The 15,847-nt window shown below is 34.4% G+C and overlaps 1 protein-coding gene across 3 annotated transcripts in view; it reads right to left on the bottom strand.

Moving 5' to 3' along the window:
- Positions 1–682: 682 nt before the first annotated feature.
- Positions 683–15,847, bottom strand: part of LOC138334946 (puromycin-sensitive aminopeptidase-like) — a 28,356-nt gene continuing 13,191 nt past the window's right edge. For all 3 annotated transcript variants that reach the window (XM_069283821.1, XM_069283820.1, XM_069283822.1), the window contains 8 exons: positions 15,618–15,752; positions 13,800–14,019; positions 8,684–8,826; positions 5,063–5,119; positions 4,660–4,767; positions 4,144–4,296; positions 3,289–3,336; positions 683–2,001 (listed from right to left, as the gene is read on the bottom strand). In XM_069283821.1, the coding sequence (XP_069139922.1) occupies positions 1,864–2,001; positions 3,289–3,336; positions 4,144–4,296; positions 4,660–4,767; positions 5,063–5,119; positions 8,684–8,826; positions 13,800–14,019; positions 15,618–15,752 (1,002 nt within the window). In that variant the 3' untranslated portion in view covers positions 683–1,863. The remainder of the gene's footprint in view (positions 2,002–3,288; positions 3,337–4,143; positions 4,297–4,659; positions 4,768–5,062; positions 5,120–8,683; positions 8,827–13,799; positions 14,020–15,617; positions 15,753–15,847) is intronic.

The raw sequence follows: 15,847 nt of genomic DNA, 5'->3' as shown, positions 1-15,847 counted from the left end.
CAGGTATTGGTAACTCACCTCAAATCACCTGTTGATATTGATGTCATTGGTCATCGTTAGATCTATCTTATCAACCCAGTCTTTTTACTATTCAACAAGGAAACCCTCATACGAGAACTCAGCTGGCCCACAAGATCAACTACACACTGTAGGTTCTGATCACAAATGTATATATAGTAACGTATGTAATGCAAGTTTCCACTACAACATGCCATACCTGACATTGAAGTTTCAAGGGATCCTGACAGTAGCCAAGCACAATATTTTAAAACACTACAGCCGATTTGGAGTCATGTCAAGGCATGTATGTAACAATTAGTCCTGATTAAAGTAAGACAATGAACATTGAAGATACATACGTACCTGTAAATCTGAGAGAGAATGAAGACAAAACCACCTGACGTGTACTATATCATCAGGTACGAGCATTACATACAGTTATATAAGGTCTCACATTAGCGTTCATTTTATAGGAGGTACTGAAACGAGTCTAATTTGTTTTAATTGTTTTTTTCATATTTTTTTTTGCGAGCAAGAAATGAAAACTTCAAGACGAGTTTCATAAAATCTCATATGAAATGAACACATTTAAGATACTTTTATAATTTCAATGTCTTCCGAGAAAATGAGAGGGCGATATATCAGTTATATCTGTTTTGAAATGATGAAGAAAGTTCTTGAATTGACACAAATTACTCTTTATTGAAACTTGAATTATTTGCATTCATCAATATTATAAATATTGTTAAGTCTACTTAAAATTAAGTAAATTAAAGGCATATCAAGTCTGCCAAAACTTCTTGTACCACATGCTGTTAGCTTTGCAATTATGCTAATTGTTGAACAAATTGGTCCCATCAAATACTAAATAAACACAAATTAAAAGAGTGTACACGTGTATTATCCATTAGAAGGTTGGCACCAGATTATTTAAAACTGATGTGGCTACATTTAGTAATTTTTTTGCAATCAAAAATGTGATTACAGAAAGCACAAATATACAAAAAAATTGATTATTAAATAAAATGTGCAATTCAAATTAGTATGATGCTGATAAACGGTACATAAAAATACTTCTTAAACCTTTTTACAATTATATGATCAGGTTACTGTCGAATTTCCTTGAACTGACAAAATCTGCTTTTATTTATTGCTATTTTCTGATTACTTATCAACAAGCTTTAGCATCTAGAATTTTTGTTCCGAATTATTCATTTTTGCTTTTTTGTCTTTATAAAGAATTTAGTTTTAAATTCTTCACAGAATCTTCTTTTCTCAATGACATTCTTAGAGACTTGCATATCAATTTCCACAGTATCTTCATTTCTCATTGACATTCTTAAAGACTTGCATATCAATTTCCACAGAATCTTCATTTCTCATTGACATTCTTAGAGACTTGCATATCAATTTCCACAGTATCGTCTTTTCTCGTTGTCTAGTGGTTTTAACAACAATTTAAATTGAATACTGATCATAAATTTAAATCATACCTGTAACTAATTATCACAAAATCAGGTTGTTTGCAATGCAATATGCAAAATAATCACTGACAGAAAATAAAATGATTTACATATACAACACATTTTAATTGATTAGCATGAAAATGATTAGTCTTCACATTATGATCAACAAACAGCAAACCGAATATACATTTAATGTAAATATCTAGTACATAAATAAATCTTCAGCACTTTTTCTGTATAATTAAATAAATTTACAGCATTGGTCAAGATCCCAAAACTTTTCAAGCCTGGCAGCGGTGGTAATTGCAAAGGTACACACATATTTCAGTTCAAAGTTGATACAGGACATCTTGCGCAAATCACAATCACATTCTGGTTTTTAGGTTATAGTCGGTGACTAGTATTTTTGATTTTTCAAAAACTCAGTGACTGCAGCGGAATCTCTCTTCATCCATTTGGCATTCAGGCGGATGTTTTCACATGATTGTTGAATGGTTCTTTCAGCGGCTGGTGCAGGATGTTCTTTGAAAAAATTCTAGATGAAAAAAAAACATATATTGACTGATTTATTGATTGATTAATCATGAGTGTGAAACACTTGGCCACAAGATCATGAAACAGCTTTGACTTCAGTTTTTGCTCAGCCAATCAAAAATGATATAACTTTTTGTGATGTCATCTGTGATTGGCCAAGTCTAAACTTTGTTTTAGACCTAGATTGTTTCATGATCTCTACTTTTGTGGACTTTTGAAACTTTTTTTCCATCGTGGGGAAGGCTAAATTATGTGAAGGCAGAAATGTGAGACCGAGACTCTAACACAAACTAGTCTTTATTAAATTGTATAGACTTGTGTATAAACGTGTCTGAAGATGGAATAAATTTCAGTATAATTTTACAAATGGGAAGCTACAGTATGTGAGATGACCGGTTTACCCATTGCTAATATAACAATAGTTAAATTAATTGTTCTATGTGTATGGTTGCATGTGCATGTTTGTAAATAAATTGTAGTTAGTTTGTGTTGGTTGTTGGATGCCATAGACACTAAAACCAGTGATGCCTTGTGGAGTGTATCTGACTTCGTTGTACCGTCATATAGGCGGATGCTCCGAAAAATAAACGGAGGAATTTACGAACTTGTTACCCACATACATACATGACTGGGTGGGGTGTGCTGTTTGGTGACTTTGGTAATGTTTTTGCAGTGAGATAACACTATGAACTGAGCAAGGTCTTCATTATAATAAATCGGCACAGCATAAACATTCAGAAGTCGCCTAAAGCGTACAGGCAAGCTCCATACACAGCACATCAGAGAGAATATCTTTAGATGACCTTAGTTGTTTATAGGGTTAAACATAATGAACTAAACTGCATTTACCTATCAGTTTGAATTTCTCATAATCTAATATAGCCTTCATCAAAAGATTATCTAGTAAAACGGCACAGCGTAAACATACAAAAGTCGCCTAAAGTGCACAAACATAATCTTATACAGCACATATTGTGATGATACTACAATCATCATTCAAACATTATCTAATGCTAACAGTTTAAACCTCACGCTTATAACCTAATTCATACTGTGATGATACTACAATCTTCATCCAAACATTATCTAATGCTAACAGTTTAAACCTCACGCTTATAACCTAATTCATACTGTGATGATACTACAATCTTCATCCAAACATTATCTAATGCTAACAGTTTAAACCTCACGCTTATAATCTAATTCATACTGTGATGATACTACAATCTTCATCAAACTATTAAACCTATATAATGCTGCATGTATATCTTATCATGGATCAGCTTACCTCAATTTCGACAGCTTTGTCTTCTGTCACAAAGTTCTCTGTAGTGGTCTGGAACAAAGCCAATTTGAAATTGTATATGGGTACATTACATATATATATCGTTTTGAATTGAAACAATCTACATGTAGCAATAACGTAAAATTTTGTCATGTTCGTTCCTGCCAAATTCCTGACTTGATCAATCAAAAACACTTAGATGGCGACTAGTGTTCTTCATATGCAACTGCCATAAAGAGTAGGGGGAGGGTGTTAAATTCTGTCTTATCCGATCATGATAAGGAGGTGCGGGTCGGGAGTTCGGTGGTTCAAATTCTGTCTTGTCCAATTAGGTGGTGGTGTGTCCTGCTTTATATGAAAATGCGACTTCCATGTCTATCTATATCACAGGATCATAAAAACATTAAAGTGGTTCATGACAATGGATTTTGCAATACATTGTAGCTATGTATACATAAATTTTCCAAACTAGCTCAAATATTTTTTAGAATTAAACACTAACTTGTAGTTGTTACTTTGATGTAAGCTATTTATACTAATTCCTGAACTGGCCTATTTCATTCTCATCCATCTTTCTGTAAATTTGTAAAAGTTGGGTATGGTATCATGCACGAGGCTTGAGGTGCTATAAATGTAAAAACTTTCGTGTAGGACGAATTAATAGCTAATTACATGAAGCCCTTTATACAACATCATCTGCGGGTAATATGAATGTGTGTATATATGAAACCATATTGTACAAGTATTTGAAAGTATATCTACCACAAAAAACATGAACGCTGCAAAATGCTGACACACGCAAATTGCGAAGTTAGGCACTCACGGAAATATGCACGTTTACAATATACTCTGTATTACCTTGACAAGCCTGGACAGTAAGAAGCCTCCCTTATAGCGGTCATGAAGATCAGCCCATCTATCCTGTACAAACTGCCATGCTATCTCTCTACCTTCTACAGACCCAGTTATCCCAGCAATCACAAAGACTGTATCCTGGGACCGCACCTTATCCTGAAACATATATTTCAATAGATATATATAGTTTTAAGGATTTAGAAAAAAATATTACATTTCAAATGAAAACTTCCGATAATTCAGCAGTAATATTAAAGGAGATAAATGCAGATCCTTCACAACATTTTTCCTTGATATAGATCAAAAGTTTAAATGTAGGTCACCGTGACCTCCTTTTGATACACATAAGTGACAATGTTTCATGAAAAATAACCAATGGCTATAGTTGATAATCAAGAAGTATATCCCCAAGACAAGATAAGTCAGAAGAATGGATGTTAGGACAGACTCTTACACCCCTTTCAAAATGAAAAAACATCTTTCATAATATTGAAAAAAAAATTCACATCAATAACTTACAGACATTGCAAACTCGAGAACTTTCTTTTTGAGTTCGGGAGATTTGATACTGCCCAAAGATCTACTGATCCTCACTCTCTCTTCCTGCATGTCTGCAGCGTCATACAGCTGTAATACAAATAATTAAAATTATATTTTATAATATATATCACACAAATAATAAAGGTGCTACATCATTGACAAATGGTATTTTTGTCTATCAAAAACAGGATCAGGCCAATTTGTTTTTCTGTAACAAAAATTATACTTTCTTTACACTTTTTTCATCATTCTTATTGTACCACAGAACAAAACTATCTAAAATAATTTATTGCATCCGAAAAATATAAAAAATTATCCTAGATATCCCCATTTGTATCCTAGTTATCTCCTTTGTATCCTAGTTATCCACCTTTAAACTTACCTTAATCATTCTATTGAAGGTGTCCTCATTTCCATTAGCCAGCACTGTGATGTAGACCTACAAAATATCATACTTTAATTAAAGGGACATGAACCTTAAATAAGTTCTTCTGTATGCTTAGATATGGTTTTCAGATATTTATTGAAGATTTCATTACAATGATTTGTTATATAAAACAACAGGAAAACGTGGGGAATACCTACCCCAAAAATGATACAAACAATCCGTCATATTCTATTTTTGGAACATAAAACAAAAGCTGGTCGAAAGCAAGGCTATAATGAACAACAAAATGCCGACACGACAAGGAATATTAGTTTTTCACATTTTAAGATTATTTTTTTAATTTACGATCGTTGACATATGAAGTATAAGCCATATTTGTAAATATTCATTTTAAAACAATTTGTGTTTAGCTTAAGAATTATAATTCAAAAGTCAAACGCGACTTTTCATTCGACGAGACACCACGAAGGAAGGTTCTTGACTTAATTTCACATAGTAGATCATGCAAGTATAAAGTGGGAAGTTGCTCCCGTCTCTTGTATTTCAGTGATCCTTTTATATTTACAACTTTCCCAATCGCACACATTACTGACTCATGTCATACTCAGTTTTCTGGTAGAATTTGTTTGTGTTTGCTTCACCCACGTTTTTGACCCACCATTTTGTTTACATTCATTTAATTTGTTCTGTGTAATTCGGGAGGTCACTAAATATCAACACTACTATATTTATCACACTCAGGCTACAAAATTTGACTGGGCCGGTTCAAAATACAGAAAGATGGAATTTCCATTATAATTACTTTATTTGACAGATTTGCACATTAACTGAAATATAATACTTAGTAAGGTACAAATGTATCTGACATGTCTTAAATATGTATTTTACTCAAATTTACTAGGTTAATTTAGGTTCATGTCTTGCTAACATACATCAGGTCAAATTCCTGAAACAATTGTATGCATCCGTACAGAGATATAATCATGTTTTAATTATGAAGCTGGGAAACAAAGTTTAAATGGAGAAATGATATGACAAACATCTATAAAAATGCATCAGTTTGAAAATCAAGCGCAGACAAGACATGAGTGTGTTTAATACAAGGCATGCCATACTAAGTATAATGTATTTAACCTAATGAGTGCCCAGGGCACATAAAAACCAAATTTGAACATGTTATTGTAAGGTAAGTCATAAATCATTTTGCAAAAGTAATCAGATGAAGAAACCTACACATTTTCATATTTCATGTCTGCATTTATTTGAGGTTAGTGAAATTGAGACCTCAAAAACATGGAGAGGTGTCTACAGGGACGGGGGCGCTTATTGGTTAAAATTAGTTCTATATACTGATCAATAACAGAACAAGCATAACCAACACTATTCATGTATCAACAATAACATGTGATAATTTACCAGAAAGAATACGTCACTGATCACTATCCTTATATATACCATGTAACCAATAAGCTTTACTTACTGAGGACCTAAGGTTGGCTAATAATGGCGTGGCACCAGATAGGTGGGCATCAAATCTTTTATTGGCCTCTGCCACAACGTCACTGTCACCACAACGACCCATCTTTGTCAGCACCAAGTCTCTCAACATGGCATTCAGAGGGCCTACAATGTAAATTGTTAGTAGCAATTCTGACACATCCTAAAATATCAGACTTTAAAGGTCTGTTCTTATATACAATGGAGTACACTAAACATGTTTATAATGAACACACAATGAATTCCTAGTTATAATGTGGTTATTTTCATTCACCATCAAGGTTTCTATAAGATTTAATAGATGTATCATTAAATATGCTTATAATGAAGTGATTTATAATTACGTGGTCCACAGACGTTTGTTATAATGAAGTGATTTACTTGGTCTACAGAGGTTTGTAATAATGAAGTGATTTGTACGTGGTCCACAGAGGTTTGTTAATAATGAAGTGATTTACGTGGTCCACAGAGGTTTGTAATAATGAAGGAGAGATTTGATACTGCCCAAAGATTTACGTGGTCCACAGAGGTTTGTTATAATGAAGTGATTTATGTGGTCCACAGAGGTTTGTTATCTCCCTTGTATCCTAGTTATCCACCTTTAAACTTACCTTAATCATTCTATTGAAGGTGTCCTCATTTCCATTAGCCAGCACTGTGATGTAGACCTACAAAATAAAATACTTTTTATTAAAGGGACATGAACCTTAAATAAGTTCTTCTGTATGCTTAGATATGGTTTTCAGATATTTATTGAAGATTTCATTACAATGATTATGTTATATAAAACAACAGGAAAACGTGGGGGAATACCTACCCCAAAAATGATACAAACAGTCCGTCATATTCTATTTTTTGGAACATAAAACAAAAGCTGGTCGAAAGCGAGGCTATAATGAACAACAAATTGCCGACACGACAAGGAATATTAGTTTTTCAACACATTTTAAGATTATTTTTTTAATTTACGATCGTTGACATATGAAATATAAGCCATATTTGTAAATATTCATTTTAAAACAATTTGTGTTTAGCTTAAGAATTATAATTCAAACGTCAAACGCGACTTTTTCATTCGACGAGACACCACGAAGGAAGGTTCTTGACTTAATTTCACATAGTAGATCATGCAAGTATAAAGTGGGAAGTTGCTCCCGTCTCTTGTATTTCAGTGATCCTTTTATATTTACCTACTTTCCCAATCGCACACGTTTTACTGACTCATGTCATACTCAGTTTTCTGGTAGAATTTGTTTGTGTTCGCTTCACCCCACGTTTTTTGACCCACCATTTTGTTTACATTCATTTAATTTGTTCAGTGTATTTACGGGAGGTCACTAAATATCAACACTACTAGTACTATTTTATCACACTCAGGCTACAAAATTTGACTGGGCCGGTTCAAAATACAGAAAGATGGAATTTCCATTATAATTACTTTATTTGACAGATTTGCACATTAACTGAAATATAAATACTTAGTAAGGTACAAATGTATCTGACACGTCTTAAATATGTATTTTACTCAAAATTCACTAGGTTAATTTAGGTTCATGTCTTGCTAACATACATCAGGTCAAATTCCTGAAACAATTGTATGCATCTGTACAGAGATATAATCATGTTTTAATAATGAAGCTGGGAAACAAACTTTAAATGGAGAAATGATATGACAAACATGTATAAAAATGCATCAGTTTGAAAATCAAGCGCAGACAAGACATGAGTGTGTTTAATACAAGGCATGCCATACTAAGTATAATGTATTTAACCTAATGAGTGCCCAGGGCACATAAAAACCAAATTTGAACATGTTATTGTAAGGTAAGTCATAAATCATTTTGCAAAAGTAACCAGATGAAGAAACCTACACATTTTCATATTTCATGTCTGCATTTATTTGAGGTTAGTGAAATTGAGACCTCAAAAACATGGAGAGGTGTCTACAGGGACGGGGGCGCTTATTGGTTAAAATTAGTTCTATATACTGATCAATAACAGAACAAGCATAACCAACACTATTCATGTATCAACAACAACATGTGATAATTTACCAGAAAGAATACGTCACTGATCACTATCCTTATATATACCATGTAACCAATAAGCTTTACTTACTGAGGATCTAAGATTGGCTAATAATGGCGTGGCACCAGATAGGTGGGCATCAAATCTTTTATTGGCCTCTGCCACAACGTCACTGTCACCACAACGACCCATCTTTGTCAGCACCAAGTCTCTCAACATGGCATTCAGAGGGCCTACAATGTAAATTGTTAGTAGCAATTCCAGACACATCCTAAAATATCAGACTTTAAAGGTCTGTTCTTATCATACAATGGAGTACACTAAACATGTTTATAATGAACACACAATGAATTCCTAGTTATAATGTGGTTATTTTCATTCACCATCAAGGTTCCTATAAGATTTAATAAATGTATCATTAAATATGCTTATAATGAAGTGATTTATAATTACGTGGTCCACAGACGTTTGTTATAATGAAGTGATTTACTTGGTCAACAGTGGTTTGTAATAATGAAGTGATTTACGTGGTCCAAGAGGTTTGTTATAATGAAGTGGTTTACGTGGTCCACAGAGGTTTGTTATAATGAAGTGATTTCTGTGGTTCACAGAGGTTTGTTATAATGAAGTGATTTATGTGGTCCACAGAGGTTTGTTATAATGAAGTGATTTATGTGGTCCACAGAGGTTTGTTATAATGAAGTGATTTATGTGGTCCACAGAGGTTTGTTATAATGAAGTGATTTCTGTGGTTCACAGAGGTTTGTTATAATGAAGTGATTTCTGTGGTTCACAGAGGTTTGTTATAATGAAGTGATTTCTGTGGTTCACAGAGGTTTGTTATAATGAAGTGATTTCTGTGGTCCACAGAGGTTTGTTATAATGAAGTGATTTATGTGGTCCACAGAGGTTTGTTATAATGAAGTGATTTATGTGGTCCACAGAGGTTTGTTATAATGAAGTGATTTACATGGTCCACAGAGGTTTGTTATAATGAAGTGATTTACGTGGTCCACAGAGGTTTGTTATAATGAAGTGATTTACGTGGTCCACAGAGGTTTGTTATAATGAAGTGATTTACGTGGTCCACAGAGGTTTGTTATAATGAAGTGATTTACGTGGTCCACAGAGGTTTGTTATAATGAAGTGATTTACATGGTCCACAGAGGTTTGTTATAATGAAGTGATTTACGTGGTCCACAGAGGTTTGTTATAATGAAGTGATTTACGTGGTTCACAGAGGTTTGTTATAATGAAGTGATTTACGTGGTCCACAGAGGTTTGTTATAATGAAGTGATTTCTGTGGTCCACAGAGGTTTGTTATAATGAAGTGATTTACGTGGTCCACAGAGGTTTGTTATAATGAAGTGATTTATGTGGTCCACAGAGGTTTGTTATAATGAAGTGATTTATGTGGTCCACAGAGGTTTGTTATAATGAAGTGATTTATGTGGTCCACAGAGGTTTGTTATAATGAAGTGATTTATGTGGTCCACAGAGGTTTGTTATAATGAAGTGATTTATGTGGTCCACAGAGGTTTGTTATAATGAAGTGATTTACGTGGTCCACAGAGGTTTGTTATAATGAAGTGATTTACATGGTCCACAGAGGTTTGTTATAATGAAGTGATTTACATGGTCCACAGAGGTTTGTTATAATGAAGTGATTTACGTGGTCCACAGAGGTTTGTAATAATGAAGTGATTTACGTGGTCCACAGAGGTTTGTTATAATGAAGTGATTTACGTGGTCCACAGAGGTTTGTTATAATGAAGGTGATTTACATGGTCCACAGAGGTTTGTTATAATGAAGTGATTTACGTGGTCCACAGAGGTTTGTTATAATGAAGTGATTTACATGGTCCACAGAGGTTTGTTATAATGAAGTGATTTACGTGGTCCACAGAGGTTTGTTATAATGAAGTGATTTACGTGGTCCACAGAGGTTTGTTATAATGAAGTGATTTACTGGTCCACAGAGGTTTGTTATAATGAAGTGATTTACATGGGTCCACAGAGGTTTGTTATAATGAAGTGATTTATGTGGTCCACAGAGGTTTGTTATAATGAAGTGATTTACGTGGTCCACAGAGGTTTGTTATAATGAAGTGATTTAGTGGTCCACAGAGGTTTGTTATAATGAAGTGATTTACGTGGTCCACAGAGGTTTGTTATAATGAAGTGATTTACATGGTCCACAGAGGTTTGTTATAATGAAGTGATTTACGTGGTCCACAGAGGTTTGTTATAATGAAGTGATTTACGTGGTCCACAGAGGTTTGTTATAATGAAGTGATTTATGTGGTCCACAGAGGTTTGTTATAATGAAGTGATTTACGTGGTCCACAGAGGTTTGTTATAATGAAGTGATTTACATGGTCCACAGAGGTTTGTTTATAATGAAGTGATTTACTGGTCCACAGAGGTTTGTTATAATGAAGTGATTTACGTGGTCCACAGAGGTTTGTTATAATGAAGTGATTTACGTGGTCCACAGAGGTTTGTTATAATGAAGTGATTTACGTGGTCCACAGAGGTTTGTTATAATGAAGTGATTTACTGTGGTCCACAGAGGTTTGTTATAATGAAGTGATTTACGTGGTCCACAGAGGTTTGTTATAATGAAGTGATTTACATGGTCTACAGAGGTTTGTTATAATGAAGTGATTTACGTGGTCCCACAGAGGTTTGTTATAATGAAGTGATTTACTTGGTCCACAGAGGTTTGTTATAATGAAGTGATTTACGTGGTCCACAGAGGTTTGTTATAAATGAAGTGATTTACGTGGTCCACAGAGGTTTGTTATAATGAAGTGATTTACGTGGTCCACAGAGGTTTGTTATAATGAAGTGATTTATGTGGTCCACAGAGGTTTGTTATAATGAAGTGATTTACATGGTCCACAGAGGTTTGTTATAATGAAGTGATTTACTGTGGTCCACAGAGGTTTGTTATAATGAAGTGATTTACGTGGTCCACAGAGGTTTGTTATAAATGAAGTGATTTATGTGGTCCACAGAGGTTTGTTATAATGAAGTGATTTATACGTGGTCCACAGAGGTTTGTTATAATGAAGTGATTTACGTGGTCCACAGAGGTTTGTTATGAAGTGATTAGTGAATTACGTGGTCCCCATAGAGGTTTGTTAAATGAAGTGATTTACGTGGTCCACAGAGGTTTGTTATAATGAAGTGATTTATGTGGTCCACAGAGGTTTGTTATAATGAAGTGATTTATGTGGTCCACAGAGGTTTGTAATAATGAAGTGATTTATGTGGTCCACAGAGGTTTGTTATAATGAAGTGATTTATGTGGTCCACAGAGGTTTGTAATAATGAAGTGATTTACATGGTCCACAGAGGTTTGTTATAATGAAGTGATTTATGTGGTCCACAGAGGTTTGTTATAATGAAGTGATTTATGTGGTCCACAGAGGTTGTTATAATGAAGTGATTTATGTGGTCCCAGAGGTTTGTAATAATGAAGTGATTTATGTGGTCCACAGAGGTTTGTTATAATGAAGTGATTTACGTGGTCCACAGAGGTTTGTTATAATGAAGTGATTTATGTGGTCCACAGAGGTTTGTTATAATGAAGTGATTTATGTGGTCCACAGAGGTTTGTTATAATGAAGTGATTTATGTGGTCCACAGAGGTTTGTTATAATGAAGTGATTTATGTGGTCCACAGAGGTTTGTTATAATGAAGTGATTTACATGTGGTCCACAGAGGTTTGTTATAATGAAGTGATTTATGTGGTCCACAGAGGTTTGTTATAATGAAGTGATTTATGTGGTCCACAGAGGTTTGTTATAATGAAGTGATTTATGTGGTCCACAGAGGTTTGTTATAATGAAGTGATTTTCATGGTCCACAGAGGTTTGTTATAATGAAATGATTTACGTGGTCCACAGAGGTTTGTTTAATGAAGTGATTTATTGGTCACAGAGGTTTGTTATAATGAAGTGATTTATGTGGTCCACAGAGTTTTGTTATAATGTTATAATGAAGTGATTTACTGTGTCCACAGAGTTTTGTTATAATGAAGTGATTTATGTGGTCCACAGAGGTTTGTTATAATGAAGTGATTTACATGTCCACAGAGGTTTGTTATAATGAATGGTCCACAGAGTTTTAATATATGAAGTGGTGGTCCACAGAGGTTTGTTATAATGAAGTGATTTACATGGTCCACAGAGGTTTGTTATAATGAAGTGATTTACGTGGTCCACAGAGGTTTGTTATAATAAAGTGGTTTACTGTGGTCCACAGAGGTTTGTTATAATGAAGTGATTTACGTGGTCCACAGAGGTTTGTAATAATAGATGATTTATGTGGTCCACAGAGGTTTGTTATAATGAAGTGATTTACTTGGTCCACAGAGGTTTGTTATAATGAAGTGATTTACATGGTCCACAGAGGTTTGTTATAATGAAGTGATTTACATGGTCCACAGAGGTTTGTTATAATGAAGTGATTTACGTGGTCCACAGAGGTTTGTAATAATGAAGTGATTTATGTGGTCCACAGAGGTTTGTTTATAATGAAGTGATTTACGTGGTCCACAGAGGTTTTGTTAATAATGAAGTGATTTACATGGTCCACAGAGGTTTGTAATAATGAAGTGATTTACATGGTCCACAGAGGTTTGTAATAATGAAGTGATTTATGTGGTCCACAGAGGTTTGTTATAATGAAGTGATTTACATGGTCCACAGAGGTTTGTTATAATGAAGTGATTTATGTGGTCCACAGAGGTTTGTTATAATGAAGTGATTTATGTGGTCCACAGAGGTTTGTTATAATGAAGTGATTTATGTGGTCCACAGACGTTTGTTATAATGAAGTGATTTATGTGGTCCACAGAGGTTTGTTATAAGCATGTTTTACTGTTCATTTATCTTGGTGATTCAAACCTTTCTTGATATTATAAAGAAATATAGAGACAAAAAATACACTTATATTGCAAAGTTTTGTATTGGAATTATAGTCTATATTAATATTGGGCAAGTCGACTAATACCCACTGATTCCTAAAATTACAAGATATATATATATATTAGTTGACTGTCTCCATGCATTTCAGGTTTATTGGTGTTTTTTTGGGATTTTTTACATCTGATTTTTTAATATTCTGTCATATAAACAAATTGAGTTTTTTGTTGTTTTGTTTGTTTTTTTCACAACCAGAAATTAATAACTCACTTTCACCATCCTTAGCGTCCCAGCCCAGAGACTCGTAGACCTTTCTGTAGAGGTTGAGACAGAAGTTTTTGTAGTCTTTATCAGCGTCTGTGTACTGCAGCAGGAGCCCTTGGCCACCAAGACTCCCTGATAGATCTGTCCATACTGTGTAGTTGTCTTCATTAACAAAGGCACCAGCCACCTTAAAGGCATCTACTGAAGACACCATTCCAGCCCTGGCCTGAAAGTGCAAAGATGTTCTCAAATAACAAGTGTAACATATACATATCTACTATCTGGTAACATTGAGTAAAATCCTATACAGTGAAATTTGTCTCAACCATATGTCCCCTGGACCAGTTTTGGCCGTTATATCCTGGTTTTCCAGATAATACAGGTTTTAATCTCTATTAGATAATGAAAGAAATGATGTGCAATAATATATAATAAAAGTACAATATTAGTTATATAGTTAGTTACTGACCCCCTATTATTAGTTATATAGTCAGTTACTGAGCCCCTATAAAGGCATCATAAGAGGGTCCAGTAAGATTTATAGGGGTGAGGGTGTAGCCTGAGCCTCCTACACCCTTTACTGACCCTCTATGCCTTTATAGGGGGTCAGTAACTGACTATATAACGAATTAATCACATCGAGTACCATTTATTTGTTTCATTAGATCTTTGTTTCCTATTTGTTTGGTCAATAATCTGAAATCAAACCTGAATCATGCTGGCAAAGGATACAAATAATTGCCGCATTTTAAAATAGTTGGCCTAGGCCTACATATTTATTTATGTATTTCTTTCCGGAATCTGCAAATATACTTCATAAGGAACCTAAAGAACAATACTAAATAATTCATAAATCAACAATCATTCGACATTCCTAGTGTACAGTAGGCCTAGCTACCTCAATACGACACCAGACTGGCTGTATATTGAAAGCATCCCAAACAAAAGTGACACAAACATCAATCAAACATTTAAAGCCCGGTCTCCATGATCATCTCTGCATTCTCGCTGAGATAATCACTTGAAATTATGCCAATAAATTGATTGTAGAGTGAGGATTATTAGATCTATAGATACGAACCCTTTCATTTGTTTATATATATAATCGCAGTCAAGAAAACGCTTGATTTCTTATGTTTGATAATCACCGCGTCATTAAACTGGCGAAGGAAAGGAAGTCATATTTAAAAAATCAAAACAAAGTATCAAAACAATTTACAATTAATTTTACACAAAAGATTGATAAGTAATATATATTTTTATGGTAATGAACTGGCATATCTAGTTGAAAAGAATGTGTTTAAATTTTGAAGTGAGGGCGACAGCCACCATATTTCACTATAATAAAATTTACTGACCCCCTGGAAAGTGATAGGGGGTCACAACATGATGGTTCTCCGCCAATCATTTGGGACATTTCTGTCTGAGGTGCGATAATGGTTTAGGCATAGTTTATATATAATTACCAGGGTATGCCGTAAACACTGGGATCTAAATAAGACGAGGGTAAGCTATACTGTACGAAACATTGCTGCATGAATACTATAAAGATAACCATTCTACAGTAAATTAGTTTCAAAAGATGTCGAACGTTATTAAATCTTATCTATGTCCCATCCTATGTGGTTTAGGTGACAATATTACTTTCACTCAATCTCTCGTTGTCTATGTTATAAATGGGTGCCAAGGGTGTCTGACATTTTAAAACTACAATGAACTGTGTTTCATAGCATCTGAATTCTACCACAAGCCTCATTCTCTGTAACAAAACTGGCTGAAAGTTGCTACTAAGGACACAAGGCGATCAAACTGAATTGTACATACCAAAGCAAACAGATCACTCTGAAGTCCTAGTCTGTCCCGAGGGGGGAGAGTTCGCTCCCTTACAGCCGAGATCATGGCCTCCAGGGAATCGGGCGTATACTGTACCCGATACACTCCCACTGTACCACTGTTTAGCTGTACAAATACATAAAATAATATGTCAGAAAATGCATCATCTAATGGAATTACAAGAGGCCCAATGACCTGTCTCTATTACAAGGCAAATCTTA

This window comes from Argopecten irradians, chromosome 11 (assembly GCF_041381155.1).
Source record: "Argopecten irradians isolate NY chromosome 11, Ai_NY, whole genome shotgun sequence".
Classification (NCBI taxonomy): Eukaryota; Metazoa; Mollusca; class Bivalvia; order Pectinida; family Pectinidae; genus Argopecten; species Argopecten irradians.
Note: the sequence above shows the minus strand (reverse complement) of the source record. Positions and strands in the feature narration are given on the sequence as shown.